Below are 17758 nucleotides of genomic sequence, written 5' to 3'. Positions count from 1 at the left end.
TTATACAGTAAGGTTGTCTGATACGCTGAATGTGATGGTGTGATTGTCGTTAATATTCTACAACTTTTAGGGGGTGCTTCCCTCTATTTTCTAAAATAGGGCAAATTTTCTCAGGCTCGTAACTTTTGATGGGTAAGACTAAACTTGATGTAACTTATATATTTAAAATCAGCATTAAAATGAAATTCTTTTAATGTAACTATTGGTATCAAAATTCCGTTTTTTAGAGTTTTGGTTACTATTGAGCCGGGTCGCTCCTTACTACAGTTCATTACCACGAACTGTTTGAAAAGAAGATTATTATGAGAATTTATTCGTCTCACTTGATTGCAACGCCATCTATATTTTTTTTCCAATAGTTACGTCATCTACATTTATGAATCATTGGCATACTGGATACTAAGAAAACAACAAGAAGACTCTGCGGGCCTGGTTCTTAGAACTAAGAGTAGACGGCAAGGATGCAGAGTAAGACAACGAAACAAACGCTTGAACACTGCAGTATCTCAGAAGACTGATCTTGCATAAATGCATTAACAGACCAAGGACTCTAACTCAAGTTAACTGCAAACACAATGAGCGCTCATAAGCTAAATTTTAGGAGGGGAGCTTACCTAATCTAATCGGCACTTTCAATGCTGTAGAGTAAAAATTTCTCAAAATTTCTGAAATTTATTCAGCCAAATGAGGAGGTACAGGCGTCCCCTCCTACCCTCTTCCCTTATTGGCGCCGATGACTACATTTTAAAATCTCTTCGACTCTACAACCGTTGTATAGCACCCCAGTGCTTCCTTTAGATCATGCAAGCCCACCGACACTTAAATTAGAGTGCTTTTCAGCGAAAACGAAACTACCGGACATTTTCCTCTGCAACACCCTCTCACTGAACAACAAAATGGACGAACTTGAAGAAACTGGTCGTATTTGAGGCTATAAAAGTATTTTCAACACAAGGCGAGATCATGTTCTATAGCGCCGTGGTGGAGGTGTCGGTTTGTATATCTGACAAAGCATTCCCTACAAGTTATTAAGTGAGTCTACTGATTCCTGTCACGAAGTGGTTTGGGCCAAAATTCTTGTGACGAAAACTCTCCTGCCCCATCCTATTATCCCGACAGGGCAAAGAAAAGGAGAGATTTATTCAATATCTACATACTTTTACAGACAATGTTTGTCAATAGTATATAGCTCAAGTTTTTATTGTTTCCGGTGACTTCAATGAAACCAATAAGCAGTGCATGGCGAATTTGCTTAACCTGAAACAAGTAGTGAGTTTCCGACCCACCAAAGCGGGAGGAAACTGGAGCTAATTTTCACAAAACTTTCCAACCATTACCTACCACCACGTTCACTAGGCTCATGCAAAACTATGACCCATTTGTATCTCTGGGAGGCCAAAGCCAACTTTCCAGAAGCAAAGAAAACTAAAGTAACGATCCCACCTTTGAAAAGGGATAGTATTTGTTCCTTCGGACGCTAGATCGCCTTTGACTTCGACAAGACCTCCTCAATGACAGACACAAGCCTCAAAGTCGAGGCTCTGAACTCAGTTCTTCTTCAAAAACATCACAAGCATTTCCCTACAAAAAGAAAACTTCAAACGAGACGACGGCCAGTAGAATTGAAAGACTAAAACAACATGGATATTTCGCCTGTATCCAATTGTATCCAATTTGTAGAGTTTTATCTCTCTTGGTTGTTTATTGTCATGTCTGGCCAGTTCGGCTTAAGAACTTTCAAGCATTTCCCGTCTAAAACCATTTTAGTGGCGGTGATAAGTCTGTGATAGTGATTAACCAACAAATTTAAGCACTAATTAAGACCCGATGTCAACTTCATTCGAGTGGAGAAGTTGCATCAGCAAAGAAGTTGCAAAATCATATTGTGAAAATAAAAAGAGCCGCCAAGAACGTTTATTTTCGTGATAAAGTGACACTACAGCTGACTCCTAACCCCCATAAGTGGAAAACTCATCAATCGAAACCTGAAGCTACAGAAAAACTATGGGTCTTGAGTCAACTAAAGCAAGTTCGTTTTTCGGAGCGATATGTTCTATTTACCTGTCATTCACTGAAGATGATATTGAGAATCTCTCGTCCAGCATTCCAGATAAAAAAATTATAGAAATATCCAAATACACAGTTTTCGAACAGATTGAAAAGCTAAGAATCAACTATGCTTCGTATCTAGGTGAGTTGCCCGTCAAGATACTCATCGATTATGCAATATTTCTAGCTGCGAGGTGACGTCCATTATCAAGCAATACTTCAGAGAATAAAAGTTCCCAACAGCCTAGAAGAAACCTTACAGGCGATCTATTCCTAGGGTAAAATACCCCAAATCCTGTGATAAGCTCCAACCCACATCAATAACCACCAATTTACCCACAGTGACAGAGTCATTCATACACCGTGAACTTTTGTCACAAATAAACACTTGACTCGACCCTTACCAGTACGGGTACCTTGAAGGTAGCAGTACGACTCACTACTTAGTGCAGCTCTACCATCTAATTACTGAATGGCTACCATAGTTGATCTGCAAGCTACCATAGTTGATCTGCTTCTGGCCAACTATCGTAAGGCATTAGAAATAATACACCACATCACACCTGGAACGAATGGGCACTAGAGAGGTCATTCTACCACCATGTGCATAGCATCAACTACCTCAACGAAAGAACTGAAACACTGCAAAAAGAGCCTTAAGAATCCTTCAAGAAACAAAGTAGGCCTATGTCACTTACGAACCAACCCTCGCAGCTATACGACTCCCAGCGCTTAAAAAACGCAGGTATTATCTGATGGATAAGTTTGGCCACTCCGTACGTTTGGCCACTGCTCCCCTCGCCGTTGCAGTCGGCCGAAAAGAATGCCACAAGAACAAGTTTGAATCAAAGTTTCAAGAATTCATTCGTTCCTTTTTTTTACTATTGTGGTAAATCATACAAATTCTTAATATTTTGTAAAAGGTAGCGTAAATGCGTGACAGCATTAGCTATAACTGCGGTAGCCATTTTTATTAAATGATTCCTGATTAATTCAAAAACCCCTTCAACATTTCCAGAAAATGATATACTCAGCTTTAGTAGTAAATGTACTAGTAGTAGCAGTGAAAATAGTAGCAGTATGCATATAGGATCTTTGTGTTGGTTCAACACATCCCTCAGCACACACTGAAAGTTTCAACTTAATAATCTAACCCGTTCCTGGGATAGAATAGATACACTATTTTCATAACCTGCATCAATATGATGTTTTGACTTAGGTCAACATACTCCTCTACATTCTCCGAGAGTTTCACCTGAATACCTTTTAATAGTAGCAATAGTAATGGTACTAGTAGTAGAAGTTGTAGCTGAAGTTCAGGTGGTAGTAGCAGTAGTAGTACTAGTTGCGTTAGCACTGGTAGTATGCACATATTGCTTTTGAGTTAGCTCAACATCCCCTTAACAGCCTTGAAAGTTTCAACTTAATACCATAAGCTGTTCCTGGGATATTGCTGAGATGTTCTTTTCGAAATTCCAATTAACTGGTTATTAAAATAGCATCGCATTATCTAAAACTAATTCAGATGATAGTTACCATTCCTGAATCAGCTAGAAAATGCAAATTTATCTCAAATACTTGTTTTATTAATTTCGGTAACTATGAGAAGTTTAGCAGGTTACAGCTTCTGCTGCAACTATGATTTCATTTGTCACACTCAGAAAAAGGCTTCGGCTTTTTCTTAGCCAAGACAACCACGTTGTAAAAAAAAAGAACGTTATCAATAATGGTTATGTAAATGCACTTTTTGACAAAGAAATTATCTTATTTAAGTGCTATCATTTTAAGAAAAACCAGTTTTTAAAGTAATATCAGCTAATTCAAAAGATACATTAAACTATCTCTTATCAACAAGAGCTAAGAGCTCATATGGAACTTGTGACGACGTCGTAAGAGCCAAGAGCTCATATGGCATGAGCTCTAGCAAAATTCTATGAATTAATAGATTGGTTTTGAAAGAAAATCAGAAGCTTAACGCCGGTCGGGATTTAAAATAAGAGCTCTTAGACACGAAGTCCTTCTAAATATCAAAATTCATTAAGATCTGATACCCACTCGTAAGTAAGAAATACCTCTTTTTTCTAATTTTTCCTCTCCCTTCAGACCCCCAGATGACCGAATCGGGGATAACGATTATATTAAGCCAATGTGTGCAGGTCCCTGGCACGCCTACCAATTTTCATCATCCTAGCACGTCCAGAAACACTGAACTCGCCAAAGCACTGGACTCCCCCCTAACTCCCCCAAAGAGAGCAGATCCAGTCGGGTTACGTCAGTCACGTATCTACGACATTTGCTTATTCTACCCACCAGGTTTCATCCCGATCTCTCCACACTTAGCGTTTTCCAAGATTTCTAGTTTTCTCCTCCAACGCCCCCAAATGTCACCAGACCTAGTCAGGATTCAAAATAAGAGCTCTGAGACATGAATTCCTTCTAAATATCAAATTTCATTAAATTTTTCCGAATTAACCCTCCCCCCAACTTCCCCAAAGAGAGTGGATCTGTTCCAGTTATGTCAATCAAGTATCTAGGACTTATGCTTATCTTTCCCACCAAGTTTCATCCCGATCCCTCCACTCTAGGCGTTCCAGGATTTTAAGTTTCCCCCTTCAACTCCACCCAATGTCACCGGATTCAGTCGAAATTGAAAATAAGAGCTCTAAGACACGATATCATTGTAATATCAAATTTTATTAAGATCCGATCACCCGTTCGTAAGTTAAGAATACCTTGTTTTTCTGATTTTTCAGAAATAACCGTCCCCCACTCCCCTCCCCAGATGGTCGAATCGGAGAAACGACTATTTCTAATTTAATCTGGTGTGGTCCCTGATACGCCCACTAAATTTCATCGTCCTAGCTTATTTGGAAGTTCCTAAACTAGCAAAACCGGGACCGATAGACAGACAGAAGACCAGCAGACAGACAGACCGACAGAATTTTTCGATCGCTATATGTCACTTGGTAAATACCAAGTACCATAAAAAATGCTTGTGTTACATCATTTGGTATATTACAATGCGGTATTTGTCAAAAAATTACATTTTTTGTGGTTGGTTTTAATCACAAAAAGCAATTGGATATACAATTAGCTTTCAAATGAGTCCTTAAGCATCTTTCTATAATAGCTCAGTTATAGTTAGTACAGCACTGCTTCTTATACTGCAACTGTGCTGATGTTCTGCTTCCCACGCGAAAAGTGATTTTGTTGTTGTTCAAGATGCGGGACTGTAATCCTCCTAAAACTGTTTGCGGCTATGGTGATTTAAATGGTGCAATAATAACCTTGGTCCGATACCATTTTCAAGAGGCTTCAGAATTTCCCAAAATTTTTTATTTTGAAAATTCTCGTATTTTTAGGAATTCCTATTTCCAAAATTCCCGATTTTTTTTTGAATTCTCATAAATTAGTTTTGTAATAATATTTACATGTAAGATTAATCAAAATAATAAGAATCATTCCTAAATCCGCTTCAACTGGCTGTTCTTTCTCCCTCGACGCATTTTTTTAACGTTATTTGAAATTTTCAGTGACATTGGCTAAGGTTCGAACTTTATTGGGTTGTGGCAGATGCCACAACCATGATATAAGGAAGTGAAAAGATTTAACAGCGTTGAGTCAAATCCCTTTAATATTACGACCAGTTTCAGTATTCGTCTTTGTAAAATCAAACTGCTGTAAGACAGCGGCTATCTTACCTTACTCGCAGCACTATTACTCTCGTAAATAGCACTAATTACTTTAATGTATTTGTCTGGTATACCGTATAAGGATAAGACCTTTCCTAAAGCTCTTCTATCAACAGAATCGAACGCTTGTTCATAATCTATTACTGCTGTGGACCAAAGGTGTTTGACAACTAAGGCACTTCTCAATTATTAAATCAAGAGTGAAAATTTGGTCGACACATTCCCTACCTTTCTAAACCGCACTGTTCTTCTCTCAAAAGTATCATATTACTAAGTAATTTTCTACCAAGAGAGACCAGACTAATGCCTCGACAATTACGACACTCACTCTTACCACCTTTCTTGTACAGTGGTTGAATTAAGGTTTTCCTAAAATCATTAGGTAATTCCCCTTTTTCAAAAATCATATTCATAATCTTCAGTAGCTTATTTCTAACCTCAGAGCCACCACATTTAAGAGACTCATTTACCACACTATCAGCACCTGGAGCCTTATTATTTTTTGATCCTTTTAGTACTGTCACTAATTCTTCTTCACAAAACAAATCTTCATTCACATCAGCAACTTCACAAATTGTTTTTCTAAAATTAGTCCATCCATCTAATACATTGTCAAATTTTGAAATCTAAAGTTTAGCATTCAACCATTCCTGGAAAGTTTCTTTCAAATTTTCATCCTGGAGTCTACCAACATAATAACTTCCCACGAGTTATTTATTCTTCCTAGTTTTCGACTTTAAATTAACCCTAGACACTACTAGATGGTGATCTTTACTTTTAAAATAAATAACAGTACTCCTATATACACTAGTATCTTGTAGTGATCCTTCTAATCTTCGGTTAGGAGTTTTACTGCTGATGATGAACACTGTATATGTGTTCGAAATATCCAGTTAAATAATTTTATATTAATTCACTGTCAATAAAAGGTTTCATCCCTATTTTGAAGTGTTTTACTTTTGCCTACAAATATTATGCTTGCACGGGGAGGCAACCCATAGCAGATAAATTAGCTAGGAAGAATTATCCATTATTCACAATTCCAAGCGTATGGTGTTTCGTTTACTAGGCTATAATTTCCTCGAGGAGCACCACTCCTCAAGTGGAAAAATTGGACCGCAAGATCTCCAGTCTTGCAGGTACTCCGAAAGGGGCGAGACAGGCCTTTGCAGAGACCATTGTCCATAAATCTGGATCTCCCACCCTGTCACAGTTTTCCTCCTATTGAGGATCCTCCCACGATAATGTTCTGCGTCACCATGCAGTTTAATCCATTATTGGGGGAAGGTTTGTAACTTATAGAACGTGTGGACAGGACGGTGGGCCCTGTTGAGTATACATTTGAGGGGGCTCTTCCTTCCACACCTTTATTTATAGCCCGTGCGAGGACGGCCCAGTTTCTATTATGGACTCCCAGGGACAAGGCCCCCCCTTGGTCCGTTCTCCTATGCAGGTACGCTGCATTTATGTAGGGTGGTCCCTATCTGTTGAGATCAACCAAAACCTAATATGATTAACTAATAATTAACTAACTAATACAACTAATTAATAGTTGCAGTAAATTGCAACTTCACTCTTAATTTAGACTGTAAAGTAAAGGAAAAAGATAACACATACAAGCTATCTTGCCCTTTGCCAAAACCTAGCATATAAACTAATCATTAATTTCAAGTTGACCAATCTGCAGATTGGTTCAACTTGAACAAATGTTCCAGAATTAGGGGGCATAGTCGGAAACTATATCAGAAGAGAGCTGCCACTAGACTACGCAATAGCTTCTTCACTAACAAAATAGTGAGTTTGTGGAATTCGCTCACCAAGGAAGTGGTCAGTACCCCCAGTACTGCTGCCTTTAAAAGAGCCGTTTATGGAAAGTGGTCATAGAGGCCATGGCGAACTAAGTGGGATGCTGTTGAGACGTCCAACCATCGTCATAACTAACCAGCGATTCTACAGGATTTAGTCCTTATTTCACTGGACAATGCGATTTAAGGTAATTTAAGGTAATTAACTAACTAGTGCAACTAATTAATAGTTGTAATAAATTACAACTTTTCTTTTAATTTAGACTCTAAAACAAATCTTACAGAAAGGCAATGCAAGTAGCAGCAATGAAAAAAATAAACAACAGCTAAGAGCTCATAAGGCTCTTGTGACGGGGTCGAAAGAGCCAAGAGCCAAGAGCATGTATGGCATGAGCTTCAGCAAAATTCTAAGAATCAATAAATTAATTTAAAAGGAAAATCAGAGGCTTAATGCCAGTCGGGATTTAAAATAAGAGCTCTGAGACACGAAGTCCTTCAAATATCAAAATTCATTAAGATCCGATCACCCACGATTAAGTCAAAAATACCTCATTTTTTCTAATTTTCCTCTCACATTCAGCCCCCCCTCAGATGTTCAAATAGGGTAAAAATAATTTATCAAGTCAATTTGTTCAGGTCCCTGACACACCAACCGATTTCCGTCGTCCTAGTGCATCCAGAAGCATCAAACTCGCCACAGCACTGGACCCCCCTAACTCCCCCAGAGAAAGTGGATCCAGTCCGTTTACGTCAAGCACGTATCTAAGACATTTGCTTATCGTATCCACCAAGTTTCATCCTGATCTCGTCACTCTAAGGGTTTTCCAAGATTTCCGGTTTCCCCCTCCAAATCCCCCCATTGTCACCAGACCTGGTCGGGATTTAAAATAAGAGCTCTGAGACATGAGTTCTTTCTAAATATCAAATTTATAAATACCAAACGAACGGTAACCCGTTTTTAAGTTAAAAATACCTTATTTTTCTAATTTTTCCGAATTAACACCCCCTCCAACTCCCCCAAAGAAAGCATATTTAGTCCGGTTATGTCAATCACGTATCTAGGACCTGAGCATATTCTTCCCACCAACATTCCTACTGGTCTCTCCACTCTAAACGTTTTCCAAGATTTCCCGTCCCCCCAACTCCTCCGAATGACACTTGATCCAGTTGGGATTTAAAAGGAAGAGATCTGAATTACGAGGTCCTTCTAAATATGAAATTTCCTTAAGATCTGATCACTCCTTCGTAAGTTAAAAATACATCATTTTTTCTGATTTTTCTGAATTAACCCTCCCCCCCTAACTCCCCCAAAGAGAAAAAATTCCTTCCAGTTATGTCAATCACGTATCTAGGACATGGCTTGTTTTCCCCACCAAGTTTCATCCCAATCCCTCCACTCTAAGCGTTTTCCAAGATTTTAGGTTCCCCCCTCCAACTCCCCCAATGTCACCGGCTCCGGTCAGGATTTAAAATAAGAGCTCTATAAGAGTTATAAATGTGCTTTGCAAAATATTAGGAAAATAAGCCAAATAATGCCAATAGTAAAAGTATATTGAGAGAATAAAGTTATGAAAACTTAGAAGAAAAGCCTGAAAGCCCTCGAAAATGCTGTCAAATCAAAATAAAAAGAATTAGAATCACCATGGTCGGAAACCGTGTGTAGGAGATTACATTTAACCATATTTAACGGCAAGAAATGTCACTTTTTCGTAAGGGAAACACTGGTGTGCCTCCTTTCTTTTCCTGTTTTTTTAGGGCTGATCGTACCAAAGTGGGTGCCTTGGAATTCAAGAAAAGGACTCACCGAGAAAAAAATTTCCGTATCTACGATTTTTCACGGTTGCAGCAACAGCTGCAGCCTAGTAAAGAACAAACCTCAGGAATTGTTAGTGAAAATTTAAAACATGCTCTGAAATAGCTTGGGGAATACGAGAGAATCCATATTTGAAACTGGAATAAGAAATTTAATTGCTATTTTGGCTAATCTTAATAATAAAAGTTTATCGCTGAAACAAATTTACGGGGATTTTGATAAATAATATCTTAATGATAATAAAAGGGGATAATGATATCCCCTAAAAATGGTGTCGAATCGAAATAAAAGTCGCACCATTGGAATTACCAATGTCAAAAACTCACTTAGGAAAACTAAAGTCCACAAAAAGATCCTCACCAAGATGGGAAATCTTTGACAATAAGGAAAACCCCTTTTTCACAACCCCCCTTTGACAAACCCCTGAAAAATGTTTAGTAAATCTGCCTCGGCTCTTCGTAGGGAACCACACTTGACTACTGCCATTACCATGGCTTTTGATATTCTAATCTTATTTTGCAGCGCTTTATTCCATATTCTTCCAAACTTTTTCCACCTTTTTAACTGAAAAACCACCCTCCAGTAAGAGAATCAAAATAATGACTTTACTGTGATTACTAAAATCATTTTTACTGTATCTTGACAGCCTCAAAAAAAAAATATAATAATCCCACGTAAGAGCCAATAGGATAAAAACCTGAAATAAATTTTTGTCTTCTTTATTAAAAATTTATGTTGTGTAATATAATAGAAAGCCAGGTACGATTTATATTAGAGAGTCAGGAAATTCAGCATTGGCAAGGGCTGGTTCTTGATTCTACAACCCTACAACATTATAATCAGGCAAAACCTAGTTTTGGGGAGGAAGTTTATTTTAAACTTAATTTACCGGCTATGATTCTACGTCGTTGGATTCAGCTCAGGGCAAATTGTCTTCCAATCCAGAACAGGCAAAAAACATTCGACAAAAATAAAATAATAGTTGGTCCTGATAGGCGGTATCTTTGTCCTCTTTGTAAAGATGATGATGAAGACTTGGATCATTTTCTCCGGAAATGCCCGGTGCTCTTGGATTTACGGGAAATTTATTTGCATGGGATTAATTTGATGCTTCCGGGTATTCTACAAAATAGTAACCCAACCACAATATTTCGAGTGGGAGTATATATAGAAAAATCTTTAATAAGAAGAAAAAGTTTTATATGATTAATTTCTTTTGTAGTTAGATTAGGTACTTTTTGCGTTGAATTCTGTTTTTTTTTTGTGCGTGTTCGTACTGTTGTTAATTTCCTTGCTTGTCTGTTATTTATTTATATTTTGTGTGTATATGGCCCACGGGTTTTTGAAATACACTTATCTATCTATCTATAATAGGTTTTGATTTACCAGAGCTAATAAAAAAGATAAATAATAAGCTCAATTGACCAAACTTAAGAGCTCTAATCAGCTTGCAAATGAGCTTGCAAACCTTGAATCATATACAAAACAACATAAGCACTGTAAATACTTCTTATACTTAAATCCGTCTTGATTTCCTCTTTAAGTCAAACAGTTCGTGGTAACGAACTGTAGTAAGGAGCGACCCGGCTCAATAGTAAACAAAACTCTAAGAAACGGAATTTTGATGCTAAAAGATACATCAAACGAATCGAATTTTCACGCTGATTCTAAATATATAAGTCTCAATTAATTTAGTCTTTGTCATCAAAAGTTACGAGCCTCATAAAATTTGTCTTATTTTGGAAAATAGGGAAAAACATCCCCTAAAAGTCATAGAATCTTAACGAAAATCACACCATCGCATTCGGCGTATCAGAAAACCCTACAGCAAAAATTTCAAGCTCCTATCTAAAAAAATGTAGAGTTTCGTATTTTTTGCCAGAAGACAAATCACGGGTGCGTGTTTATTTGTTTGTTTTTTTTTTTGTTTTTTTTTCCCCAGGGGTCATCGTACGGGCTCATTCTTACGGAAATGAAAAGTTCTAGTGCCCTTTTTAAGTGATCAAAAAACTGGAGGGCACCTAGGCCCCCTCCCACGCTCATTTTTCCCAAAAGTCAACGGATTAAAACTTTAAGATAGCCATTTTGTTCCGCATAGTCGAAAACCATAATAACTATGCCTTTGGGAATGACTTACTCCCCCAAAATCCCTGAGAGAGGGGCTGCAAGTTACAAACTTTGACCAGTGTTTACATATAGTAATGGTTATTGGGAAGTGTACAGACGTTTTCAGAGGGATTTTTTTGGTTTGGAGGGCGGGGTTGATGGGAGGGGGCTATGTGGGAGGATCTTTCCTTGGAGGAATATGTCATGGGGGAAGAAAAATTCAATGAAAAGGGCGCAGGATTTTCTAGCATTACTATAAAAAAAAGAATGAAAAAATAAACATTAAAACGTTTTTTTCAATTGAAAGTAAGGAATAGCATTGAAATTTAAAAAGAACAGAGATTTTTACGTATATGAGGGGTTCTAAAAATACTTTAGCATAAAGAGCGAGGTATTTAGGAGGAGATAAATACCTCGCTCTTTATGCTAAAGTATTTTTAGTAATTTCAACTATTTATTCTACGGCCTTTTTGATTCAGGGGTCATTCTTAAAGAATTGGGACAAAACTTACGATTTAGAGTAAAGAGCGAGGTATTAACGAGAGTACAAACCCCCTCGTACACATAACAAAAATATAAGAATATAAAAGTTTGTTACGAAAGCTAATTCTTAAGTTACGCATATTTTTTACTAATAAAAACGTTCGTTAAAAATTAAAAGTTCTAGTAGCCTTTTTAAGTAACCGAAAAATTGGAGGGCAGCTAGGCCTCCTTCCCCACCCCTTATTTCTCAAAATCGTCTGATCAAAATTAAGAGAAAGCCATTTAGCCAAAAAAAAATTAATATACAAATTTCATTTCAATAATTTATGTGCGGAGAGCCAAAATCAAACATGCATTAATTCAAAAACGTTCAGAAATTAAATAAAAAAAACTATTTTTTTTTAACTGAAAGTAAGGAGTGACATTAAAACTTAAAACGAACAGAAATTACTCCGTATATGAAATGGGTTGTCCCCTCCGCAATCCCTCGCTCTTTACGCTAAAGTTTGACTCTTTCTAGAGCCACAATTCTACTTTTTAAAACAATTAAAAGCTTTAGCGTAAAGAGCGAGGCGTTGAGGAGGGGACAACCCATTTCATATACGGAGTAATTTCTGTTCGTTTTAAGTTTTAATGTCGCTCCTTACTTTCAGTTAAAAAAAAACCTAGTTTTTTATTTATTTAATCACTTAAAACATCGGCAGTGTCCACCCTGACATTGCAATTAATAGACATGTATGCATGACCATTCAACCTGCCTTCTCCTGTCTTATTTTGGGTATATGTTTCAAATTGTTTTAGCATGAAAAATGAACGCTCAGTAGAAGCCGTGATAAGAGGAGGAATAGAATCAAGAGTGACTCCACAGATGCAAAAATGCAGTTGTCGGTACCAATGTTTTTGAAAAAAAATGATAAAGAGATTGTCAAAAGTTTCATTTTGTGAATAATATACTTTTCAATATATATTAAATATAGCTTTTTTCTTAAATATCACCGAGTCACGTCGAGTCAGATACTAGCAACGAAGCTTATACAGCTTTCATCCTGATAATACATAATCACAATAAGCATGAACTAAGACTTGCCAGAGACTTGATCCTCTTTGACAATAAGGAAAACCCCTTTTTCACATGGAAAGAATGTCTTCTTTTTGTCATTAGTGATTTCCCACGTAAGTGGCACAAGAGATCGTACCATAGTAAAGTAGCGCGTTTTCACCTTTTTATGCTACTCATCATCAATCTCTGTCCAAAGAGAGTTAAAAATAGCAGAGGGCATAAATTATAAGATACACAATCCATTTCGCACGGCCTAAAACCAAAGCAAGAGGTTTTGAGCCCTGCCCTCAAAATTCAATAGTCGATAGCCCCACTCAGGGTGTCAAGAGGGCGTATCAGCAATATCACACGAATGATATAGGGCAGCATTTTACAGCTTTTTCATGACACGACCCCTCCACCTAGTATCAAACAAAAAAATTGCGACCCCCAGACTCTTTTTTTGTCATGTTAAAAATATGTAATCCGTACACAAATTTTAGGCGCTTGCATTGTTAGGATTCAGATATAAATATATAGTTAAGGATATAAAACATATAATCTTAAATCGAACCAGAGGTCAGTTAATAACTAACAAACGAATACAAACATGTTTGTGTCGTTACCACTGAGACTACCTGCGCCATCTGTTGGTAACGCTCAGAACTAGTACCCAATAGTTTCGTGACGTCTCGTTACGCTTCAAGATTATTCTCGCTAGAATGTAATGGAATGGCCTATAAATAGGGCGGCCGACGGCGGCCACGGAGAAAAGACTCAGAAGCGAAATTACGGTGTTATATAAAGACTGTGTGTGAGGTTTGAAAGTGTGCAAGTTGCCTTGGAATCAGAGTAATAGTGATTTGTGAGCGTGAAAACGCGCAATCGTGCTGTCTGCTGTTAAGTTTGAAGAGCACGAATCACATGTTTTACATATTTATGTGTGTTGTTTGTTATATTTGAAAATTTGAAAATATCACCAGAACCATCAAGGTCTAGCGAACGCAGCAGAATAAAAAAAAAAATCTTTATGACGACAGTTATTTAAAATTCAGGTTTACTGGGATTGAGAACAAACCCAGGGTGTAATTTGCTTTCAAATGTTGTCAAGAGAAACCATGAAGCCATTAAAGTTGGTACACCCCCTAAACCCATAATTTTTTAAAGAAAAAAATAAACCCGTAGAATCTTTGAGTGAAAATTAAAAACTCTTGAACATCAAAAACTGCTATAGAACAATGATCCAGTCTAAATGAGAAAGCTTTGCTCGCTAGTTACGGAGTAGCTGTTCGTGTGGTTAAAGCAGGAAAACCTCAAAGTATTACCAAACATTTGGTTTTACCACTGGCTTTAAATATAGCACAAGTTATGTTTGGCAAGCAAGAGGTCAAAAAGCTCAAAAGTATACCTCTCTCTGACAATACCATTCAACACAGGATATGCAATATGGCGACTGATGTTCGTAACCAAATGATAGACCAAATAAAGAAAATTTATTTTATGTCCTTGCAATCTGATGAACCCACGGGTATTACGGGTTGTGGGCAGTTTGTAGTTTCTGTGCGTTATAAATCCAACGAAAAAATCCACTTTCCAAATTTTCCTGAATCTATTGGGTTCCTATTGATTAATATGGGGGAGGGGTCATTCTCCTGTGTACGGGTATCTGTAATATTATCTTTAAATTGTCGTAAAAACCTGACACATAAGTTATTAGAATTTTTCAATTTCGCTTGAGGGGGTATGTCTCAGAGGACTTACCTCTACTAGCTTCTATGATTGAAACCTATTCATTTAAGGTTACTAGACAACGTGACTAAAAAATGAAATTTGAAGGGACCAGTTTCTTCAAGCGGGGAATGCCTCCAAGCTTCCCTGAAGCTTTAATAAGGCTTGCTAAATTAGTTAATTATGAACAAGTTATAACTATAACTTATAACTTAGGTTTCCAAAGCCTTATTTCCTTATTTTCCTTATAACTTTATTTCCTTTCCAAAGCCTTGAACCGTAATCAGAGAAATGATAGCCTGTGGAGAGGGGGAGGGAGAATATAGATTAAAGGCACCGATGATTCGACAATGCAATTTTGGAGCCACTGTCGAAATTTTCCTTCAAAACAGGATAACTCTGCTAAGTCTTGACTCGAAACACCATCTCTTGAAGCCACCTTATATTTTGACAATGTGAAACGTGGACACTATATCCAATACATCCAGATAAGAAACGAATATTCAATTCATCAGTTTCCTGTTTTCGACACAAAATGAACTCCTGACAATTTTTTAGCTATGTAATGTTCAAACTGCCAGTACTTGGTTATTTTTTTGCAAAAAATAGTTGGGATCAGCACCAATGGATCAAGATACATATGATCTTCTCTAAAATGTAGCCACATTGACTTTCCCTTGGTAATATTAACCTAAAATGGCAGCTAATATTATATTGATGAAACTGTGTTCCAAGTGTCGAAAATTCTTGTCTGATGTAGTTACCAGATCGACTAAAACTAGTCCTTTGGCCAAATTCAAATGCAGATCTTAGCTTCTATTATGAGATTCATTTCATTTGAGAATATCTTGTAGTAACCCTGTCAAAATTTTCGACAGACAGCAACAGGCCTTGACAAAATATAGGTGACTCTGTCGAAACTTCACTAAAGATGTAAAATAGATGATAAACAATTGGTGTTGACATTCAAGGGCCCTCTGACGAAAACATAGTTGTCAAATTTACTGGTACTTTCTCTACAACGAGAGATTTTAATGATTTGTATTTGTAATAATATTTTACATGAAAAAGTAATTAATTTTTGTTTTAATTTTTTTTTTAATTTTAAATTTTAAGTTTTACTGATTTGATGCTAGATTTTTCCATCATCTGACCTCATGAGGCCAAAAGAGAGATTACTTTTGCCTCATGCTATGCAATTTGAAGTAGACCCTCTCTTAGAAAATTTTATATATGTTTTCTTTTAAATAGATTCCAAGCTATAAAATGCAAATACTACCTCTGAACCCCTCCGGTCATTAGGGATGGGCCCATGATTAGGGAGGGGCCCTCCCTAATTATCGTAGAATTCCTCAAGGAACCTTGTTAGGACCACTCTTATATGTAAGGCAAACCTCAGAAGAATCTGAAATTAATTGGCACTCATAGATACAATTAGTTCAGAAATCCAGGAGTATGGATCAGAGGATTTTCCCATTTGGGGAAAAAAGACTATATGCCGCAATTTTGCAATTTTGCTAGAGGAGGTATGTCTCAGAGGACCTACCTCTGCTAGATTCTATGATTTAAACCTATTGATTTAAGGTTACTAGACAACATGACTAAAAAAATGAAATTTGAAGGGGCCAATTTCTTCAAGTGGGGAATGCCTCTAGGTTTCCCTCAAGCTTTCATAAGGCTTTCTAAATTTGTTAATTCTGAATAGGTTATATCTACGATCTCAACAGTTTATACCCATAACTATCATTGATTAGTTATCGAAAATTCAAAGGGATCTCTTTGCCATTTGCATAACTTCCACATTTAATACTACTTGATAGTGAAAATTTCTAATTACCTGGCATTTTTATGCGCTCAGGATCTTTACCAGATGATCCAACATAAAGTCCATTTTCCCTGCTTCTTCCGTCACCGCCATGTGTCAGTACTTTGTTTTTTTCTCCAAGTGGCTTACTTTTTGACACATTAGTCAATTTAGCCACTTTCTTCGGCTCAGGTTGCTTAGCAACTGGATAGAAATTAGCAACATTTTTTTGTCTTCGCGTCTTCGATTTCGGCATTATAATCCTGGAAAAAAAAGTTATACAAATCCTAATAAAAAGTCTCAAATACACCGCACATATAGATACTACTTTTATAGAAGACAATCAGAGGATTTTGTCCTAAAGGGTATATTTTTTAGACTGCTATTTAAGATGTGCCACTCTTGTGGTGAATCCCAAGGTGGGGGGAGGTTAAACATAAGGATAAAGTGAGTAGCTTTGACCCAGGGAATCCAAAATATGATTTTTTTTTTTTTTTAATGAAATGAACTGAGTTTATTCGTTGTCTAAGCTGTTATTCAGCTATAGTTCTGGATTTGCTAATTGCACTTTTTACTCGGTTCTAAAATCAAATATGAAAATTAAGGAAGTCTTGAGTTCTGCTTTTCTGTCAATGAGATTTCGACTTATTTCTCAAACTATTCACATAGTCATCAGTTGATGATATTAGTATATTAAAAATAATTAAAACTTTATCTTTGGTTACACCATAAGCAGACAAAACAAAGACACTAAGTTATTGCTACAACCTATTGAAATAATATACGCGTATACAACAGCTTACGCTTGATGTAATGGTAATGTTTCCTAAAACTGGGAAAACATACTTACGAAAATGGAAAAAAAAGTTCAACTCAACCAGAAATTTCCTCTCTTTTTATGTGGTTTAAAATTTTTTGTTTAGAGAAAAATTTAGGCTATGGCAAAATGTTGGTATTTAAACACCTAGCATTAAAATATCCACTTTAAATTTGTATTTCTATAGATGACTTTCATAATCATGGGGAACGTAGAAGCATCGATCTAGTAAAGAGCAATTTGTCCATAGAGACAAAAACAGCAACAGAGGTCAGGCTCTTGCCACTTGGTGTCGTTTCTTCCATTCTTCCATTGCAAAATTTCTATAGACAACCATTCACGCCAGTTCACTTCTCATTGAGTATCTTAACCCTTGAATTTCAGAAACTTATGCCTCTCTTGTTACTTCAAATTCTGGTTTA

At 36.9% G+C, this 17758-nt stretch overlaps 1 protein-coding gene across 1 annotated transcript in view; it reads right to left on the bottom strand.

The window, feature by feature from the left end:
- Window positions 1–17758, bottom strand: part of LOC136025425 (uncharacterized) — a 63044-nt gene that overhangs the window by 26950 nt on the left and 18336 nt on the right. The window contains exon 2 of the mRNA XM_065701455.1: window positions 16553–16782. Coding sequence (XP_065557527.1) covers window positions 16553–16775 — 223 coding nt within the window. The 5' untranslated portion in view covers window positions 16776–16782. The remainder of the gene's footprint in view (window positions 1–16552; window positions 16783–17758) is intronic.

This window comes from Artemia franciscana, chromosome 3, assembly GCF_032884065.1.
Source record: "Artemia franciscana chromosome 3, ASM3288406v1, whole genome shotgun sequence".
Taxonomy (NCBI): Eukaryota; Metazoa; Arthropoda; class Branchiopoda; order Anostraca; family Artemiidae; genus Artemia; species Artemia franciscana.
Note: the sequence above shows the minus strand (reverse complement) of the source record. Positions and strands in the feature narration are given on the sequence as shown.